General features: G+C 43.6%; 1 protein-coding gene across 15 annotated transcripts in view; it reads right to left on the bottom strand.

The window, feature by feature from the left end:
• Positions 1-3418: 3418 nt before the first annotated feature.
• Positions 3419-22904, bottom strand: part of LOC129178106 (multiple C2 and transmembrane domain-containing protein 2-like) — a 44618-nt gene continuing 25132 nt past the window's right edge. For 10 of the 15 annotated variants that reach the window (XM_054769908.1, XM_054769910.1, XM_054769911.1 and 7 more), the window contains 12 exons: positions 22540-22633; positions 22356-22458; positions 21569-21671; positions 21339-21440; positions 21190-21264; positions 17715-17834; positions 9162-9275; positions 8825-8866; positions 7676-7785; positions 7473-7582; positions 6719-6816; positions 3419-5894 (listed from right to left, as the gene is read on the bottom strand). In XM_054769908.1, coding sequence (XP_054625883.1) covers positions 5805-5894; positions 6719-6816; positions 7473-7582; positions 7676-7785; positions 8825-8866; positions 9162-9275; positions 17715-17834; positions 21190-21264; positions 21339-21440; positions 21569-21671; positions 22356-22458; positions 22540-22633 — 1161 coding nt within the window. In that variant the 3' untranslated portion in view covers positions 3419-5804. The remainder of the gene's footprint in view (positions 5895-6718; positions 6817-7472; positions 7583-7675; positions 7786-8824; positions 8867-9161; positions 9276-17714; positions 17835-21189; positions 21265-21338; positions 21441-21568; positions 21672-22355; positions 22459-22539; positions 22634-22904) is intronic. The other 5 variants (XM_054769912.1, XM_054769914.1, XM_054769915.1 and 2 more) reach the window with 4 other exon arrangements.

Below are 22904 nucleotides of genomic sequence, written 5' to 3'. Positions count from 1 at the left end.
TGAATGTAATCGTGGCGGACAAAAGCCAAACACTGAAAATCACACATCTGCATGCTGGGGCACACACACACACACACACACACACACACACACACACCTAAACACACACACACGCACACGTCTGGTCCTCTCAGAGGGACATCCATGTATCCATCTAGCAGCTGAATCACGTTTGTGTTTTAAAAGCGGACGTGTCCTCTTGTCCACCGTGTCTGCAGGTGAAGTGTTGGCGACACGCTGCATGTGTCCGCAAGCCACCTCAATGTAGCACTTTATTTATTTACTTATTTACTTATTTGTATTATTTATTTATTTATTTGTATTATTTATTTGTATTATTTATCTGTATTAATGTCTCTTCTGTTTTTGTTTCTTAATTTATTGGTATTTATGTTTCTTATGTTCTTATTCTTTCTTGTGTTTTCTTTCTTTTCTTGGGAGAATGAACAGAATAAGATTTTCATTGCATAGTAGAACTGCTGTTTTACTGTGCACATGACAATAAAACTCTTCAATCTTCAATCTTGAATCTATGGTTGTCACGCACATGTGCACATGCTAACTGCCACACCTAGCAACATGTTTTAAAAATGGATTTACTCGCGGAACCACAAATGCATTTAAAGTAGTATTAACAGTACTTCACTTCTTACCTCATAAAACTGAGTCGATGAGGAAATAAAGACTAACAATGTTAGCGGTGTAGCAGGAACAAGGAGGTGTGTGGGGGTAACACTGATCCAGTCCAAAGGAAGCATCAAATCACCTTCATTTGCACAAAAACATGTTGGATGTGCTTTTGGAAGACAACATTCATCAGCAGTGAAACTTCCATTGAAATGCCGTATTAAAGCTTTTTACGCCCGCAAGATAGTTTTGGTGGCATGTGTTAGCAGTTAGCACGTGTTAGCAGTTGGCATGTGTTAGCAGTTAGCACGTGTTAGCAGTTGGCATGTGTTAGCAGTTGGCATGTGTTAGCAGTTAGCACGTGTTAGCAGTTGGCATGTGTTAGCAGTTGGCATGTGTTAGCAGTTAGCACGTGTTAGCAGTTGGCATGTGTTAGCAGTTAGCACGTGTTAGCAGTTGGCACATGTTAGCAGTTGGCATGTGTTAGCAGTTAGCACGTGTTAGCAGTTGGCATGTGTTAGCAGTTAGCACGTGTTAGCAGTTGGCATGTGTTAGCAGTTGGCACGTGTTAGCAGTTGGCATGTGTTAGCAGTTAGCATGTGTTAGCAGTTGGCAGGTGTTAACAGTTAGCACGTGTTAGCAGTTAGCACGTGTTAGCAGTTGGCATGTGTTAGCAGTTGGCATGTGTTAGCAGTTGGCACTTGTTAGCAGTTAGCATGTGTTAGCAGTTGGCACGTGTTAGCAGTTGGCATGTGTTAGCAGTTGGCATGTGTTAGCAGTTAGCACGTGTTAGCAGTTGGCATGTGTTAGCAGTTGGCATGTGTTAGCAGTTAGCACGTGTTAGCAGTTGGCATGTGTTAGCAGTTAGCACGTGTTAGCAGTTGGCACGTGTTAGCAGTTGGCATGTGTTAGCAGTTAGCACGTGTTAGCAGTTGGCATGTGTTAGCAGTTAGCACGTGTTAGCAGTTGGCATGTGTTAGCAGTTGGCACGTGTTAGCAGTTGGCATGTGTTAGCAGTTAGCATGTGTTAGCAGTTGGCAGGTGTTAACAGTTAGCACGTGTTAGCAGTTAGCACGTGTTAGCAGTTGGCATGTGTTAGCAGTTGGCATGTGTTAGCAGTTGGCACTTGTTAGCAGTTAGCATGTGTTAGCAGTTGGCAGGTGTTAACAGTTAGCACGTGTTAGCAGTTAGCACGTGTTAGCAGTTGGTGCTAGCCACAGGGTGCTAGTCACCAGGTGCTAGCCACCAGGTGCTAGCCACGGGTGCTAGCCACCAGGTGCTAGCCACCGGGTGCTAGTCACCAGGTGCTAGCCACGGGTGCTAGCCACCAGGTGCTAGCCACCGGGTGCTAGCCACCAGGTGCTAGCCACGAGTGATGGGTTTTTGTGATCGGCGTTGAAAGGCGTTTATCAGCGTGTGTCGATCAGCGGATGTTTTACGGATATCGGCCGATGCGGATCGGTGGCTGATCTATGGGATCATCGTAATCGGTGGCGGAGCTCGCATCTTCTTCCGCTGTGGAACACACGTCACAGGAAGAAGACGCCACATGTGACCCCCCCTTGGGAGGTCTGATTCATTCTGAGGTGTTTTTATGATGCAAATGTTTTACTCTTTTGAAGGCGTATCGTTTGGAAAAAGCAGCGGCGCAACTCCGGGTTGGCCCTAAGTGGGCGTGGCCCCCCACTGGCCATCTAGACATTCCAGTTATCAACTTATCCCCCCCCCATGACAGTAATGGTCTCACCTTGGCCACCCCAATGACACATTTCTTCAAGGGGGTGCTGGTTTCAAAGTGCAAAGTGTAAAAGAAGGCCGATGAACATGTTCCATTCCTAAGCACTGCAGGCGTCTGGTCTGCGGGGGCGTGGATGGTCCGCGGGGGTGTGGATGTGTTCCTCAGCCAATGTGGTCTTTGTGATCCCAACCATAACGACTGCGGGTGTTGGGAGGAAGCAACAGAGCCAGCGGGGGGGCTTCTGGGGGGGTGTTGTGCTGTCTATTAGCTGTCAACAATGACCTGGAGGGTCCATCCTCCCACAGGACGAGCCAAGCTCCGCTGATGCTGAGAGGTCACATGACAGGCTTCACGTCAGCGGTGGGCTGGGAAAGAAAGAAGGGGGCTCCGTGATCGGGCCAAGAGATGAAGAACCGCCGAGGAGGTTTTTTGGAAAAGCATCCCCCCCTCGACACGGACCTCCGCTCCCGGCGATGACCTCGTGCTCCCCCCCCCCACTGGGCTCGTTATGTCGGAGCGCTGAAAGGAGCCGGCGTCATTCCCCGAGAAAACATCAAAAGCAGCCTTTTCACAGGACGCCAAAAAGAGGACGAGGGACGTCGGGACGGGACTCTGCTGTCCTGTCTGGCAATTAGACTCAGCTGATGGAGAGGAAGGCCTCAAAGGAGGCGGGGTCAAGGCCCTCTTGGGACTCAAACAACGGCACGGCGTTCCCCTTTGAGACGTCGTCCTTTCACACGTCACACGTGAGCTGTCCGCAGGTCCTCACGGCGCCGCCTGCTGGCCGCTTGTGGTCCACAAAGACGGACAGACTTCATAGCAGCAGACACATGTGGGGGCCACACGACACACAACATCTAGCTAGCACCTCCTCGCACCTCCCTGGAGGAAACACTTTATTCCATAGAAAGTGATGTCACATGACACACGCACACGCACGTGCACGTACGTATGTACTTATGTATTTATGTGTATTACTATGGATATATGTACTTATGTATTTATGTGTATTACTATGGATATTCAATTCAAACTCAGACATGAAAGACTGTGTGAAGATTGGACCCGTTTATTGTACCCGTTAGCATGCCAGCCATGAATGAATTATATACTGCTCAAAATATCTATATATATATATATCTATATATATATATATATAGATATATATATATACTGCTCAAAAAAATGAGAGGAACACTTGGAAAACACATCAGATCTAAACTGGGGGAAAAATGATGTTGAATATGTTTCCTGATAATAAGTGGGTGATGTATTAGTAACAAAATGATGCCACATCATTTGATAGAAATGAAAATGATCACCCTATAGAGGGGGGAAATCAAAGACACCCCAAAAATGAAAGTGAAAAAATGATGCAGCAGACTGGTCCATTTAGCTAAAATGTCATTGTAGCAACTCAAAATGATTCTCAGTAGTTTGTGTGGCCCCCACATGCTTGTACGCATGCCTGACAACGTGGGGGCATGCTCCTAATGAGACTACGGATGGTGTCCTGGGGGATCTCCTCCCAGATCTGGACCAGGGCATCAATGAGCTCCTGGACAGTCTGAGGAGCAACCTGGAGGTGCCGGATGGACCTAAACATAATGTCCCAGAGGTGTTCTATTGGGTTTTCAGGTGAACGTGGGGGCCAGTCAATGGTATCAATTCCTTCATCCTCCAGGAACTACCTGCATACACTAGCCACATGAGGTCGGGCATTGTCGTGGACCAGGAGGAACCCAGGTCCCAATGCACCAGCGTAGGTTCTGACAATGGGTCCAAGGATTTCATCCCGACACCTAATAGCAGTCAGGGTGCCGTTATCTAACCTGTAGAGGTCTGTGCGTCCTTCCAGGGATATGCCTCCCCAGACCATCACTGACCCACCACCAAAGCGGTCATGCTGAATGATGTTGCAGGCAGCATAACGTTCTCCACGGCATCTCCAGACCCTTTCACGTCTGTCGCATGTGCTCAGGTTGAACTTGCTCTCATCAGGGAAGAGCACAGGGCACCAGTGGTGTAGTTGCCAATTCTGGTGGTCTATGGCAAATGCCAATCGACCTCTACGGTGCTGGGCGGTGAGCACAGGGCCCACTACAGGATGTCGGGCCCTCAGGCCACCCTCATGGAGCCTGTTTCTGATTGTTTGGTCAGAAACATTCACACCAGTGGCCTGCTGGAGGTCATTTTGTAGGGCTCTGGCAGTGCTCATCCTGTTCCTCCTTGCACAAAGGAGCAGATACCGATCCTGCTGAGGGTTGAAGGACCTTCTACGGCCCTGTCCAGCTCTCCTGGAGTAACTACCTGTCTCCTGGAATCTCCTCCATGCGTCCAGGTACCGCAGTGATGCCCTGGTCCAGATCTGGGAGGAGATCCCCCAGGACACTACGGACACCATCCGTAGTCTCATTAGGAGCATGCCCCCACGTTGTCAGGCATGCGTACAAGCACGTGGGGGCCACACAAACTACTGAGAATCATTTTGAGTTGCTACAATGACATTTTAGCTAAATGGACCAGTGTGCTGCATCATTTTTTCACTTTCATTTTTGGGGTGTCTTTGATTTCCCCCCTCTATAGGGTGATCATTTTCATTTCTATCAAATGATGTGGCATCATTTTGTTACTAATACATCACCCACTTATTATCAGGAAACATATTCAAAATCATTTTTCCCCCAGTTTAGATCTGATGTGTTTTCCAAGTGTTCCTCTACTGTTTTTGAGCAGTATATATACTTTATACAGTACATCACGTGTGTATGTATGGATACATACTTTATATAATACAAGCACCGATACATACTCTGTCTATGGATACTGTACATACTCTATATAATAAATACTGTATAATCTATATAATATATGTATGTATGTATACATAGTGTATATATATGGTACATATGTGCAGTATATTGCCACCGGGTAAAAGACAGAAATGTCAGTCGGTACCTTTTAGTACCATGAGTCCTCTCATTAAAAAGCACTTCAAAAAATCTTGAGAGACGTTCTTCCAAAGTCACCTGGAATTCAAAGGTAAAAAAGTGGGCGGAGCATCAGTCTTTGGTTGCAACAGCGAGCCTCTTTGTCGTCTACGTCGTCCTCTTCCTCCTGATGCCTCTGGTCTCGCTGTACTGAACCTACACAGCAGCAACAACAACAACATCAAGGAGTCTTCCTGGTGTAATGGCGGCACATAGCATCGTCAGCATCGTCAGCATCGTCAGCATCGTCAGCATCGTCAGCATCATCAGCATCATCAGCATCATCAGCATCATCAGCATCATTAGCATCGTCAGCATCGTCAGCATCATCAGCATCGTCAGCATCATCAGCATCATCATCTTCTACTCTTCACACGAAAGGGTGAACGTTTGTCAAAAGGTGGCGCCTGTGCTATTATCTTTCTGACAAACACCACATGGCGGCGCTGTTACTCAAGCCCAAAGTTTGACTCCATAAGACAGACTGACTTGGAATTTCTCACACAGTTGAACCAAACCCCACAGGATTTGGGACACACCTTTAGAGGACACACAAGCACACCAATTATGCAAGGTTGGTTGAACAACATGGCCACCATCAAGAAAAAGGGTTTTGCAGAGGGACGTGTGAGACTTAGTAACTAACTAAGTAACTTAGTAACTAATTGTCCATAAGTCCTCTTTGACAGCCTGAACACACACAATCATTGCAAACTAATCAAGTTGCCTATTTTGGGAACCTGTCCCCCATGATAAATGAGGGAATACTGTACTTACATTTTTTTTAAACAGAAAAAAATGTTAATTTTTCAAGATTAAAGTCATACAATTGCTAGTAAAACATAACAACTGCTGTAGAAAAACACTCACAGAGCACAGACCTCCGCCAAGTGTCATAGTTCCCCCCATTTTGTGATTTACATGTTAGCATGCTAGCAATGTTAACATGCTAAGGTTCTACACCTAGCATAATAGTGGTGTTTATATATTTGCCTAGCTATGAAAATGGCTAAAAATGCTACTATGCTAACCTTAGCATGCTAACAATGCTAACATGCTAAGGGTAGAATGCTAACATGCTAAGCATGCAAGTGTAATGTACCGGGAAGGCTAAATGTCCCGAATGAGTTGAGAATTCTGACTTTGGGACGGTCTGAATGGGGTGAGAAATGTGGACGTCGCTAAGAAAAAGTGTAGGAATGTTTGTGTCCTGACTTTGGTTTGGAAGTTTTAGGGTTAAGATGAATTGTCAAAGTGTAATCAGTTCTTCCACATCTACCTACAGGACGTCCCTCTACACACTGTCCAATAAAGTGTCCAATCATGACAGGAGTCGTCTGTGGCCAATTACTTGCTATCTCACCTTCTGCACGTGGGAGGGCACCCTGCTCAGGAAGTCAAGGACCTCGTTGTTGTCGATGGAGTACGGCTTCCGTAGTCTCTTGGTGAATTTGTTGATGCCTGAAAAGAAGAAGAAGAAGAGGAAGAAGAAGCGTGTCATTAGTGCTGCTCACTCTCTGCTGGCACAATTACACTAATTAATATGACCAGTACCTTTATAATACCTTTATACCACTTATTCATATCACTAATACCTTTATAATACCTTTAATACCACTTATTCATATCACTAATACCTTTATAATACCTTTAATACCACTTATTCATATCACTAATACCTTTATAATACCTTCAATACCACAAAAATTTCAAAATTTCACAAAAAGCTGTTTTTCTCTTTTTAGTTGGGAACTGCTATTTTCCTGAAAGTTACCAGTGTTCTACTGCTGATTAGTAAGAAAGGAAAAAGGTGTTTTTTTCTGATGCAAGAGGGTGTCATGCCTGTTTCGGTAGCCACAGAAGACATTAACATCCTGTCTGGGTGAAAGTGGAGTAAAATGGCCGCCAGTGAAGAGGTGGAATGAGGTGAAGATGAAGCATGTGAAGCGTGTGCTCCTATGAATGAGGTGAAGATGAAGCATGTGAAGCGTGTGCTCCTATGAATGATTTCTCCTGCCTCGTCTGAACAAAGCAGAGCGTGAAGGTAAGGATGTGTTCCTCTATGTCGTCTTTTAGTGCTCAACATGAATGAGGTGAAAAGGAGGGGGCATACTTACCCCATATTAAGATGATGTAGCGCACGGGGATGAAGTACGTGAGGATGGTCGCCGTGAAGAAGAGCAGCAAGGCCAGAGCGGACAGGAAGGGCTCAGACCAGTTGAACGTGCTTCACCAACAAAGCCAACAAAGAAGAAGTTGAAAGCATTCCTTGGCGAGTACGGCACGTTGTCATGCGTGGGGGAAACAAGGTTGGTCTCACTTTTGAATCCTCTCCCCAAAGCAGGCCAGCTCATCCAAGAAGGCCTGAAGGCTGATGACGATGTCCTGGACCATGTGGATCTTCTCCATCAGGCCTCGACGCTCCGACTCCTGGAATGAGGACATGTCCTTCATGGGGTCTTCACGCATTTCATGACATCACCAGCGGCTCATGAAAGTACGACAACGCTCAGCAACACAAGTCCGAGTGCATTCTTTCATGTCTCCTCTTTTACTGTTGATTTGTTAGCACGCGTACGCTCATGTTGGGCTTTTTGCTATTTACTCCCCTTTTTATTCATTTTAGACATGACTTCAGTTGAAAACAAATCATATTTCAGGCATTTTAATGACCTTGTCCATCGCAAATTGCTGCAATCTTGCTGCTTATGTTGTTTATTTCTTACCACACTGCATTATTTTAGCTTTACTCAGCTTCAGGGGTCGTTGGTTTCGATCAGAGCACCTTCGTAGTGCAATCATGTGATCGTTTCATTAGCGCTTGTGTGCTGCGGTTGTATCGTCTGCAAATAACACTCGTTTTAGGTCTTTCGGGACCTTCCAGTTGTCGTTGATATGTAGCTTGAACAGATTTGGTTCCAGGATCGACCCCTGGGGTACGTTTAAGCTAACAGATGTGTATCGTCCTAGCTTCACATATTGCCTCCTGTCAAGGTCAGACCAAGCGTCTGATTCCATCCTCTCTAGTTCTCTCGTCAGGATGTTGGGATGAATTGGATCCAAGGCTCTAGTGAAATCCATACATGCTGCAGCTTCTCAGCGCAATTTCACTTCTTGCTTTCCTTTTCCTTGACCCACTGTCAGCAGAAGAGTCCGCCTCCTGCTTGGGACGCATCATGAAGGGAACAAAGACTTCACAGAAAAGCTCAAAATGGAGGTGCTCCATCAGTGTCCCGATGCACAACTATGTATTCAACTACCAGTGCTTCCGCTCTGCGTGCACAACTACAGTAGTTGTCTTTTCTTTTCTGTTTACCACCAAAGTATGTGTGCTTTGTAACACGGAACACCGAAAACGAGGGCCACCTGTATGCTGAGGGCAAAAAAATAAAACGAGCGAGTCGCGTCCCAAAAATGGCCCCCGGGCCGCACTTTGGACACCCTGGGTTTAGCGGCTTCATTCCTTCACCTTCTCATCGTCCTCATCTTCATCACCCACATCCATATTGGCCTGAAAGGAAGAAAAGACGTAGTAACGTTCAATGGGAAGCCTTGAACTGCAGCTGCTGTTTTAGCTTAGCCATGTGAAGTCTTCCTGCACAGCGGACACGGCATCTGTACAGCTTCCAAAACAACAGCTGTCAACATTTCAGCACCAAAGCAAAAATAATTATCGCTTGAAAAGAGAAAGCGCCAAATACTCTCTGCCGTTGAGAAGAAAGCTGCGACTTATAATGTTGTGCTTGTTGCTATGGAAACAGAGGCAGCATCATTGGAGGGCTAAGAACAATAAACCAAAACCTCACCAGGTCCTGACTGGCCCGCCCGGAGCAGATCAGGAAGTAGTTCCATGACATGAGCAGGACCAGGATGAAGGGCAGCATGTAGAACTCCCAGTGCCACACAGTCACCACGAACACCTGCATGGAGGGGGGCACATGATCAGCCAGGTCACATGACACCCCCCCACTCCCAACCCTCCCACACAGCAGATGTGAAGCTAGTCTAGTCTGGCACGCCGTGTTTTTTCTCAGGGATTAGTCGGCCGCACAGGAACAAAACAACAAGAAGATGCTGGGTGGATTAGCCAGCGCCTCCCTCAGGACGCCAGGACAACTACTTCCTGGCCCCCCTGGACGGCGCCTGCTTTGCTAACTTAGCATCATTTCAGTCAGAAAGCAAATGCGTATGAAGTTCTTTCATTATGGGCCTGCAAGCCAAGAAGCAAACTACTATTGTATTCATGTATACTGCATGTATACTGCATGTATACTGCATGTATACTACATGTATACTACATGTGTTCTACATGTATACTACATGCATTCTACACATATTCTACATGTATACTACATGTATTCTACATGTATACTACATGTATTCTACATGTGTACTACATGTATTCTTCATTGAAATGTTATCTTCCTCTGCTAGCGCTAACCCGGTGGCAGCGTGCAGACGTGATCACTGGAGAGGTGTTGATCAAGGGGAGTGTGTTATTCATGGTGTGCAACGCTTTGTGTAAAGAAGCTGATTGTGAGCAACAGCAAGCTGTGCTGAACACATGAGTGACGGTGCGGCTGCTCAGCTCAGTGATGTTGCTTTCACTTCATATTCCCAACTTCTCTGTTGGACTTTCTGCTCGTGCCGACTCTCCCTGTCCTTGCTCGGTCCCAAGTTCCCATAAAAACAACTTAGGGGTGTCCCAGGAGTTCTGCCTTGCAACAACATCAAATCGTCCTGTTGAACTACGTGGCTACACATGGTATCGTTTCAGCTCAGATGGGAGTTAGATTGACCAGACAGGAAGAACAACTGGAAGTTCAGGTTATCATTTATCAGAGGTGGCGACCAAAACATGAACAGTGGTGAACCTTCCCAGGAGTGGCCGGCCAGAAGTAACGCTGCGTTTCATCATAGCAACAGTAAAACATGGTGAGGGTAGTGTGATGGTCTTCATAACCTGGAAGACTTGCTGTGATCAATGGAAGCAGGAGAATGTCCGGCCATCTGTTGGTGACCTCAAGCTGAAAGCAACTTGGGTTCTGCAGCAGGACAATGATCCAAAACACACCAGCAAGTCCATATATATCTATTTATACACCCATACATACATACATACATGTTTGTATATAAGTATGTATGTATTTATACACACATACATACATACATACATGTTTGTATATAAGTATGTATGTATTTATACACACATATATACAGACCCTTTCCAAAAAATTAGAATGTCATGGAAAAGTTGTTTAATTTCCATAATTCCATTCAAAAAATTAAACTTTCATAGATTATAGATTCAGGGCCCACAATTTAAATGATTTCAAGTATTTATTTGTTTATTTTTACATAATTTGGGCTTCCAGCTCTTTAAACCCACGAAAACAGGAATTCAAAAAATTAGAATACTGTGAAGAAATCAGCCCAAATTTTGCAGGGCATGAATGTTTTAAACTGAGTGTCACACACTAATCATCTACTAAAGTCAAATCACCTGCTGCTTCAGTTTGGTTCAATTGTCTCAGTTGGGTTCAATATGGGGAAGACTGCAGACATGACAACTGGCCAGAAGACCATCATTGATACCCTCCATAGGATGGGTAAGCCACAAAAGTTCCTAGCTAAGGAGGCTGGTTGTTCACAGAGTGCTGTGTCCAAGCATATCAGTGGAAAGTCTAGAGGAAGGGCAAAATGTGGCAGGAGAAGATGCACCAGCAAAAGAGATGACCGTGGGCTTCAGCGGATTATCAAACAGGGAAGATTCAAGAATCTGGCAGAGATCCAGAAAGAGTGGAATGAGGCGGGAGTCACAGCTTCAAAAACCACCACATTCAGACGCATCCGGGAGATGGGCTACAACTGTCGGGTTCCTCGGGTCAAGCCACTTGTGAACCTGAGCCAACGTAGGAAGCGTCTCCACTGGGCCAAGGAGAAGAAGGACTGGACTGTTGGCCAGTGGTCCAAGGTCCTCTTTTCCAATGAAAGTAAAGTGTGCCTTTCGTTTGGGAATCAAGGTCCAAGGGTTTGGAGGAAGACGGGTGAGGAACAGAACCCAAGCTGCCTGAGGTCCAGTGTGAAATATCCACAGTCCGTCATGATTTGGGGTGCAATGTCCGGTGCAGGTGTTGGTAAACTCTGCTTTCTTAAATCCAAGGTCACCGCAACAGTCTACCAGAATGTTTTAGAGGACTTCATGATTCCTTCTGCTGAGGATCTGTATGGAGATGCAGATTTCATCTTCCAGCAGGACCTGGCCCCTGCCCATACCGCCAGAAGCACCAAAACCTGGTTTGATGCCCATGCCATCACAGTGCTTGACTGGCCAGCCAACTCACCGGACCTAAACCCCATTGAGAATCTATGGGGTATTCTCAAGAGGAACATGAGGGGCACCAGACCCAACAACAAAGAAGAGCTGACAGCAAGCATCAAGGAAATCTGGGCTTCCATAACTCCCAGGCAATGCCACAGGCTGATTGCTTCAATGCCACGTGGCATCGAGGCAGTGATTAAGGCAAAGGGATTCCCAACCAAGTATTGAAGATTGACATATCGTTTTGAAAGTACCATATTTTGATTGATTTGATGTGATCCTAATTTCTTTCTCTTTTTTTCCTGCAAAAACTGAGAAGTAAATGGTGATTTCTTCACAGTATTCTAATTTTTTAAATTCCTGTTTTTGTGGGTTTTATGAGCTGGAAGCCCAAATTATGTAAAAATAAACAAATAAACACTTGAAATCGTTTAAATTGTGGGCCCTGAATCTATAATCTATGAAAGTTTAACTTTTTGAATGGAATTATGAAAATTAAACAACTTTTCCATGACATTCTAATTTTTTGGAAAGGGTCTGTACATGTTTGTATATAAGTATGTATGTATTTATATACACATACATACATGTTTGTATATACTGTATGTATGTATGTATGTCTATATACAGTAAATACATACATACATGTTTGTATATAAGTATGTATGCATGTATTTATATACACATACATACATGTTTGTATATACTGTCAGTATGTATGTATGTATGTCTATATAAATACATACATGTTTGTATATAAGTATGTATGTATTTATATACACATATATACAAATATGTATATATGTATATAAGTATGTATGTATTTATCTACAACTATGTATGTATGTATATATGTATGTATTTATATACACATATATACAAATATGTATTTATGTATACAAGTATGTATGTATGTATTTATATACACATATATACAAATATGTATTTATGTATACAAGTATGTATGTATGTATTTATATACACATACAGTATATACAAATATGTATTTATGTATACAAGTATTTATGTATGTATTTATATACACATATATACAAATATGTATTTATGTATACAAGTATTTATGTATGTATTTATATACACATATATACAAATATGTATGTATGTATATAAGTATGTATGTATGTATTTGTATACACATATATACAAATATGTATGTATGTATATAAGTATGTATGTATGTATTTGTATACACATATATACAAATATGTATGTATGTATATAAGTATGTATGTATGTATTTGTATACACATATATACAAATATGTATGTATGTATATAAGTATGTATGTATGTATTTGTATACACATATATACAAATATGTATGTATGTATATAAGTATGTATGTATGTATTTGTATACACATATATACAAATATGTATGTATGTATATAAGTATGTATGTATGTATTTATATACACATATATACAAATATGTATTTATGTATACAAGTATGTATGTATGTATTTATATACACATATATACAAATATGTATTTATGTATACAAGTATGTATGTATGTATTTATATACACATACAGTATATACAAATATGTATTTATGTATACAAGTATTTATGTATGTATTTATATACACATATATACAAATATGTATTTATGTATACAAGTATTTATGTATGTATTTATATACACATATATACAAATATGTATGTATGTATATAAGTATGTATGTATGTATTTGTATACACATATATACAAATATGTATGTATGTATATAAGTATGTATGTATGTATTTGTATACACATATATACAAATATGTATGTATGTATATAAGTATGTATGTATGTATTTGTATACACATATATACAAATATGTATGTATGTATATAAGTATGTATGTATGTATTTGTATACACATATATACAAATATGTATGTATGTATATAAGTATGTATGTATGTATTTGTATACACATATATACAAATATGTATGTATGTATATAAGTATGTATGTATGTATTTGTATACACATATATACAAATATGTATGTATGTATATAAGTATGTATGTATGTATTTATATACACATATATACAAATATGTATGTATGTATATAAGTATGTATGTATGTATTTGTATACACATATATACAAATATGTATGTATGTATATAAGTATGTATGTATGTATTTATATACACATATATACAAATATGTATGTATGTATATAAGTATGTATGTATGTATTTATATACACATATATACAAATATGTATGTATGTATATAAGTATGTATGTATGTATTTATATACACATATATACAAATATGTATGTATGTATATAAGTATGTATGTATGTATTTATATACACATATATACAAATATGTATTTATGTATACAAGTATGTATGTATGTATTTATATACACATACAGTATATACAAATATGTATTTATGTATACAAGTATTTATGTATGTATTTATATACACATATATACAAATATGTATTTATGTATACAAGTATTTATGTATGTATTTATATACACATATATACAAATATGTATGTATGTATATAAGTATGTATGTATGTATTTGTATACACATATATACAAATATGTATGTATGTATATAAGTATGTATGTATGTATTTGTATACACATATATACAAATATGTATGTATGTATATAAGTATGTATGTATGTATTTGTATACACATATATACAAATATGTATGTATGTATATAAGTATGTATGTATGTATTTGTATACACATATATACAAATATGTATGTATGTATATAAGTATGTATGTATGTATTTGTATACACATATATACAAATATGTATGTATGTATATAAGTATGTATGTATGTATTTGTATACACATATATACAAATATGTATGTATGTATATAAGTATGTATGTATGTATTTATATACACATATATACAAATATGTATGTATGTATATAAGTATGTATGTATGTATTTGTATACACATATATACAAATATGTATGTATGTATATAAGTATGTATGTATGTATTTATATACACATATATACAAATATGTATGTATGTATATAAGTATGTATGTATGTATTTATATACACATATATACAAATATGTATGTATGTATATAAGTATGTATGTATGTATTTATATACACATATATACAAATATGTATGTATGTATATAAGTATGTATGTATGTATTTATATACACATATATACAAATATGTATGTATGTATATAAGTATGTATGTATGTATTTGTATACACATCCATACATTTACGTTCACGTCCTTTTACAATCGCAAGTCAAGGAACTCCTAAAGAAACATTGCACCAGTGGTGTGTTTGGTGGTGAAGTACCCGCGTATGCCCAAACATTTTTACAGATGGAAGTGCTCAGCATTTCAATGTAAATACAAAGTGTTATTTTTAAAAGCTTTCACTTTAAAAAACCTTTTATAAATGTGTTACCCTTAAAACGCACGTGTCTTGTACAAACGCCATTTTTAATCAATCCATCGACGGCCCTAAGACGCCACTGCTGCCACTTCTACACTAACTTTATGTGTATAAAGTGTGTGTGTGCGTGTGTGTTCGTGCGTGTGTTCGTGTGTGTGTGTGTGCATGTGTGTTCGTGTGTGTGCGTGTGTGTTCCTGTGTGTGTGTGCATGTGTGTTTGTGTGTGTGCGTGTGTGTTCGTGTGTGTGTGCGTGTGTGTTCGTGTGTGTGCGTGTGTGTTCCTGTGTGTGTGTGTGTGTGCGTGTGTGTGCATGTGTGGGCGTGTGCCACACATGCACGGACTGGGCCTCCATGTGAGCGTTATGTTTTATTAGTGAGGATTTTGTGGCGAGGCCAAGTCACGCTTTGGTGTAAAAGTATCCCGGGCCCATAAAGATTGTGATCATTGAGGTCTATTTCATGTTCACAGGGTCTGAGACAGTCCTCAAGTGGGGGGGGGGGAACACAATCCACATCAGAGAGAAACAACCGAAAAAAAGAAAAAAGAAAGGCTACCAAATGCGGGCGCAGCTACTGGACTGGAGGGCAGCACATTTCCAGACAGCAGCGGGATTTCCAAACTTAATGCTGGAGGAAAGCTTTGCACGCCACAACGGTAATCCGAGAGCACGCGGGCACCGTTGCGTCATGTGACTCGGCCTGGGTGAAAACGGCACGGATTCGAGAGGCGGAGGCAGAAAACGGTAAAAGGATGCGGTGGTCAAATAAAGGAGACAAAATGGTGTCCAACCGCAACAGAACAGGTTGGTTCCTCTCACTGAGGAAAAGGTGGAGGACATCAGAGTGACAACATGAGTACAGATGGCCATGCAGTGTGTGTGTCTGTGATATCTTCGCCAAGGACCGCCCACTTGCCTGCGACGCCACGAGGCTTCCAAAGAAGAACAGCAGTGTTAACTGTCACCACCAACACGCTGAAGACAGGAAGTGGATGTGAAATGTGTCCATGTTCTCATCTGCGCCTCTGTTGGCACATCACAACATTGTGGATCCCAGTGAGGGTTGCTAACATGTCTGGTAAAGTTCAGGAAGTGGGACAGTTTGCATGAGAACTGACGACAATGCCAAGGACAATATGGGGGCGTGTTCTCCGTGATGCTGCAGGAAGTGCATGCAAAGCACACCCGTAACCCTCTCAATCTAATGTAGCTTAGCATATGTTCAAAAACATACCGTAATACCCACACAAAAGGCACAAATGCATTTGAAACATCAGCTAGACAAACCGGCCTTTCACTATTGCGGGCTATTTTGGGAACCTATCCCCTGTGATAAAGGAGGGAGCACTGTACACGACCGTGAGCAGAGTACAAAGATGGATCCACGTACCAGCAGCTAGACTTTTCTTCTAAAGGGAGAAATCCCATCCATCCATACGTCCAAACATGTCTTGCTCGCGCATGTTTTTGTCTGTCGTCTTTCAGCGCCAACAAAAAGTGTAGAATCATTGATACGACCAAAAGGGATGTGATGGATGTGATACTTTTTCATAAAATCATGTTGTTATTTCTTGAAATTCAATCATGTTTTTGGGGGTGGGGGAGTGGGCCGCACGGTGGTCTAGTGGTTAGCACGTTGGCCAACACAGGAACAGCCTGGAGATCGGGAAGACCTGGGTTGGATCCTCCGTTGGGTGTTTCTGTGTCTGACCGCTGTCAGGCTCTACAACAGCTGAACCATGTTGTAGTCACTGTGTCACTGTGTATTCTTTACTTGCGTATCTTGCTTGCTGCTGTAACAAGTCAATTTCCCTGCTGTGGGATAAATAAAGTACAATACAATACAATGTGTGGAGTTTGCATGTTCTCCCCGTGCGTGCGTGCGTGGGTTTTCTCCCACATTCCAAAAACATGCAGGTGAGGTTAATTGGCGACTCTAAATTGCCCATAGGTATGAATGTGAGTGTGAATGGTAGTTTGTCTATATGTGCCCTGGGATTGGGCTGGCGACCAGTCCAGGGTGTACCCCACCTGTCGCCCGAAGTCAGCTGGGATAGGCTCCAGCATGCCCCCGCGACCCTAATGAGGATGAAGCGGTATAGAAAATGGATGGATGGGGTGGGGGAGTGACGTACGGTAGCACAAGTGGGGGTGCCTAACACGTGACTGCCACAGAATAGGCCGAGCACGTTCTGTGCACACAACTGATCACGTTTCCGCATCGTCCAGTATTTTGCCATCAGTCAACAGTAAGTGTTGCGCCACTCTGATTGTGCTACGTGAGTGTCAAGAAAGCCTTCTATGAGCAGACTGGCGATGCACTGTGCTATTAGACTGACGCCAACCTGATCCATTCTAATTGGACTTGCGTGTGCGCCGTCAGACAGAACGCAAGGTTAATGAGTTGTCCAAAATAGAAGATCTGGTCTCCGCCAGGACTCCCCTCTCACCAGCTGAGGCTTAACACACGGCCGCCGCTCGCCTTTCCTACCGGGCCTGGCGCCGCACCGATTAAGAAGCGCGCTAGGAGAGTTCAGGAGGCGGTTTTGCTTGGCTCGGAGGCAAACCGGAGGCCAGAGAAGATTGAGTTATTGATGGGCGACTCACCAGGAAGGCCAGCAGGCTCCTCTGCACGCTCTCCCACTGGAAGCAACTTTTCACGTACTGCAGCGTGGACGTGATGGCCCGGTAGAGCGCCTGCACACGAAGCACGTTCCTGGCCAGAGCCTGCAAGGCACATTGGATGCCAGGTTAGCAGAAGCACAGTGCCACTTTTGCCTGTAATTGTACAGAACGAGCATGACCAGTACCCCCCAAGGGCTCATCCAAACATGGACATCAGGTTCAGGGAAGACTACAAACACGTGGGCTTGCCAAACGGGCTTTGATGTTTAGGAAAACGTTTGTTGAAGACCAAAATCAACACTAAAGGGATAGTTGGGATTTTTTTGCCATGACATTGTACGACATCCCATCAGCAGTGGAGCACATCAACAGTGACTTACCCCTTGAAAGCATGTCAGTGTTTCCACACGTAATACATAACAGGACTGTCTGTCAATGCAGCTTGTAGTTCCCCCTCTGTCCAGTAGATGGCATTGTACCCACACCTGGTCAGAGCAGGAAGGACCAATGCTGTTCTTCAAAAAGCATCCAGTGTCTTTTTCTGGTCTTGTAAGACTTTTTGGAGAATCTAAACTCACTCTTCTCCACAAGCAAACAACAAGCTGCATGGCCCCCAGGCCGCACTCTGGACACCCCTGGTCCAGGGCGTACCCGGCCCCTCCAAGTCAGCCTTGTCCTCCGAGAGGCCAAGCAGCGCATATTTTGGGGACATAAAAGCATCCAGCTGTTAGTCGTGAGCTGTTTTGGCATGCATCTCTGTGGTCAGGGAGGGGGCCATCTCAGAAACCTGACCAGATTTTGCCAAAGCCAGACCTTCGACATGCAAACAAGCGGGAGAAGCCCTCAGTGGGCGTCAGCAGGGACGTATTGTCTGACAACAATGAGGCTTTGTGGCCGTTACAGACAGTCAGGCACCCTGTCCTGCACACTGTACATCAAAGTCACACGACACAGCACAGGACAGTTGGGGGCAATTAGCGCTCCATTCAGCTAGCGGGGGCTGCTTTTGCTCTTGAGAGTAACAGCAAGCGTACGTAGAAGCACAGCAAGGGAGGACGTCTCTTACTACTTCGGCTTAAACCAGCGAGGTGTTTACCTTTAAAACACCATCTTTCAGGCACCCCAGGATTATTGGCAGCCACCACCTCTGACCCCTGACCTTCCAACTGAGCAACAGTCCTTTGTCAATTTAGCAACTGAGTTCATTCATGTCCAAACGCTATCAGGACAAACATTTTTAGTCAAGGCTCCAAACGAGACAAAAACGGCCTTCCTTCATATGAATGGACTGACTCAAACGCAGAAAGTAGCGGGCATCTGGAAACGAAAAAGGATTTATTTATATACAGTGGAACCTCCTTTTGGCATGAATCTGTTGCAAAATGTGAGACGAAAACCTAGATGTACAAAAACAGAGTCCATTTTTCCCATAAGAAATCATGTAAATCCATTTAGGGTCAATTCAATACTTTCTTCACACTCTTTATAGCCTGCAGCTCAGACAATGATGCTAAAAGAACTACAGCTTCCGTGAGATTCAGGAAGTAGCGACGTGGATGTTAAGATCACATCTTATGCAGCTACGGTGTTTAGATCTGACAAATCTCAAGTAAGTTTGATGGAGTGTAGCATGACTGGAGCTTCTGCTTGGCAGCTGTTGAACACAGATTGCAAGGTTTATAGCGTGTCTTTCTGTGTAAATGTCCCACACAGATTGCAAGGTTTATAGCGTGTCTTTCTGTGTAAATGTCTCAATGTTACAACGCGGACACCTGTGGCTTATGTACAAGTACAGCCTATATATGCTTTTTTTCCATTTAAATTTGTTGGGGTCGGCTTATATTCGGGTGCGCTGAAGTCCGGAGTTTACACTTTTCCAGTAGTCCGTTCCAGACACCCAAAAATATGAACAAAAATATTTCACAGTTGTACTTTTACTTGCAAAATAATTCATGGATTAGATTTGATAGCGCTTTCCAAGGCAGCCTAAGCGCTTCACGATGAAGTGAACCCACCGTTCATTTAGCTATTGATTAGCTACATCGGTAGTCACAGCTGCCCCAGGGTAGTCTGATGGAAACGGGGCTGCCAATTCGCGCCTACGGCCTCTCTGACCACCACCAAGCATTCATACACCAGCGTGGGCAGCACTGGAGGCAAAGTGGGTGCAGTGTCTGGCTCAGGGACACAACTACAGTGACTGGAGGATGGAACTGCCAACCTTCCAGTCCCTGGGCAACCTGCTCTACCTCCGGAGTCACTGCCGCCCTGGAAGAAACGTATTATTGACGCAGACGTCCCGTACATCCTGCTGAGATTGAATTCAATACACCTGCTGGCAGTCGCAACTTTCTTTGGCCCCATGGCGGGTTATTTAGCAGTCACATGAGTGTGAGTCAGCAACGCATCGGGTGCTTTGTTCGGACACTCCATTTCACAGAACGATACACTACACGGCAGACCAACTCCTTTGTTACGTGAAATATGAATATTGCACAAACAAAGGCAACATTTTAGCAAAGATTTTCATGGAAAACCGAAACGCGGGCGTAGAGACGATATGTTTCCTGAAAAGAACAGCTTATCTTGTATTACCACAACTAACCAAAAGGTGGAGCCACACTCCTTGTCCGCTTCAGCGCCGTTCTTCATGTCGCTGACACGCAAACCAGCGACCTGAAGCAACGCAACTGCAACACAGAGAAGATTTGCTGGGACCAAAAAGTCTGTCAAAAACAGGTTGATGTACCGTTGATGTCCCTCATTTCTAGCAGCTAACAGGTTCCACACCCGACCGCGTTACATGAATGTCCACCATGTAGAGTTCAATGTTGCTAGTGAGAGCAGAGAAAACCTGTTTACAATTTTCTAAATACACTTTTTAACATTATTAGAGCCCCGTAGACATGAAATAACACCCCTAGTCACCTTTACACGGTTATTTATAGTTTACACCGCATAGCAACTCTTATGCTGCAGGGACTCCAGACGGCTGCTAGCTAGCAAGCTAGCCTCAAATTTCTTTCTTCTGAACTTAAGCAGCCAAAAGCTTACCACTTCCACACAGGATGGGAGGATAACTATGTTTCACTCTATGATGTGGGACATGCTCAAGGTAGTGTCATGAAAGCTAACGTCTCCATGTTTCGTGCCATTGCTGCCGCCTAGTGGCCACAGAACTACATAGTGATTGTATTTCAACATGTTAGGACTAAAAAAGACCACAGTCCTCCAGCGAACAGCCACCCTTTCTTCATTCATACTGCGAGAGACGATTGCATTTGATGTATTTTCAATCCATTCTAATTCCCTCAGAACGCTACACAGCAGATCAACACTAAACCTCAGCTTTACAGATGCCACGTGCCCGACGCAGGTGCTGTTGAAGTGGACGATACGCTGCAAATAACTGAGGTATTTCCTCTACTGCAGGAACTACGGTGTTTCCATGTCAAACCTTTTTGGAAAATTTGGGATTGTCCTCCATGAATTTTCTCTCTGGAGGCTGGAAGGTTCTTATGCTTGCTCTGACCTTCAATGAAGCAAAATAAAACGTTAGCTTAGCTCCACGCTCCTCGCCGACATGTTTTGAAGTCGTTTACTTACGGGATTAAAAATGAGCTCCGGCTCCAGCGTGATCATTCCCTTGGTCAGGCTGCCGAGGTCCTCTTTCTTCAGCGGCAGGGTGATCTGCTGCCCCCTGCGGATCTGCAAGGGATGCAAAAGGTCATGGAGGTGAGCGACCGGGCCGTGACCCGGGCCGCCAGTCACGCCGGATCACGTCTTAGCCAGCCTTAGCGTGACTCGCCGTGTGTGTGAAGTGAGGCACTTTGTACCGAGAGCAGCGGAATGGCAACTCTTCCCAGGAAGTCTGGCGCTTTGTCTCCGTCCTCGTCAAAGATGGTCACCAGCAGCGCTTCGTGGACGTCTCGGACGGGACTGGGGACACAACGTGAGAACGTTTGGTGGTGTAGCAAGAACATTTTTTTGGAAAAAGAGTTGGGATTAGTCATTTCAAACGCTACGTGAGATATGGTCAGGTAGAAACTGCATCCAAATAGTTCCACTGTCCACAAAGTGATTCAAAAAGTAAACATCACAATCTCCCAATGATCAACCTACGAGGTTGGACACAAGAAACGAAGTGACTCACGCTGTTAGCTAGTCTGGCAGCTATGACCGCAACAGGAACGGCACAAAGGAGATTGATTGACAAATGGTCTACAGCCAACCAGGACGCAGAAGACAATGGGCGTTGCAAACAGGAGAGAATAGAGAGACAGAGAACTACAACATTCAACTTCTCACAATGCAATTCTTCTTAAAGGGCCAGGCTCGGCCTGGAACAGCGTTCACACGCTGTGAAGCAAGTCTGTGAAAGGTGAACGGCGATGGCGCGAACGGCAGACATGACCAGTGGTGTCCCCAAGTCCTGAAAAACCACAACCCCCACACGTTGCCCCCTAGTGGCTGTGAGCAGCATCGTCACAGCAAGTGAGCTAATGAGATGCTCTGGTCTTCTATCAAAAGCTCGTGGCTTGATGCACACAAGCACCTCATGAGCACGTAACGTCTTTAAAAAGGCATTTAGAACGTTTGCAACAAACTTTACAAGTGACTGACAAGGTGAAGACTTTATTCCACTCGGGGTGGAGGCTCTTGTAGACGGTGTGGGTCTGCAGGCGGTCGTTGCCCAGCTCCAACACGCAGAAGGGGTCGCTCTTGCCTGCACAAACACACACACACACAAACACCTCATAACGCGTTTTTTCCTGGGACAGTCCAAACACAGGAAGATGAGAGGTACCGTTTAAATCGGCCGCCAGCAGATCGGTGGCCTTGATGACTTTGACTTGAAGGAAACCGACATCGGTCACGTTATTCAGGGAGCGTTTCAGACTCTGGAAGGACAACAGGCGGCTAACATGAACGACACTGACGCTGCTCTCACATCCCTGTGACGGAAAACGTTAGTCCACTGGGAAGGACGGTCCGAGTTGACTCTTCTGCACCTTTCTCATCCAAGCACACCTCTACGGGCCTCGCTTGCTGCACTTGCAGGAAAAGGTTCTTCAAGGCGCTCCCGTGGGGACGAGGGGTGTCACGAGACGCGCAGCTCACGAGACGGGACGAGACCGGGTCCACGAGAACGAGGCGGGCCGAGATTTTAGC

The sequence above is a fragment of the Dunckerocampus dactyliophorus genome, chromosome 3, assembly GCF_027744805.1.
Source record: "Dunckerocampus dactyliophorus isolate RoL2022-P2 chromosome 3, RoL_Ddac_1.1, whole genome shotgun sequence".
NCBI classification, from domain to species: Eukaryota; Metazoa; Chordata; class Actinopteri; order Syngnathiformes; family Syngnathidae; genus Dunckerocampus; species Dunckerocampus dactyliophorus.
The sequence above is the reverse complement of the archived record's forward strand: the minus strand, read 5'-3'. Positions and strand labels throughout refer to the sequence as shown.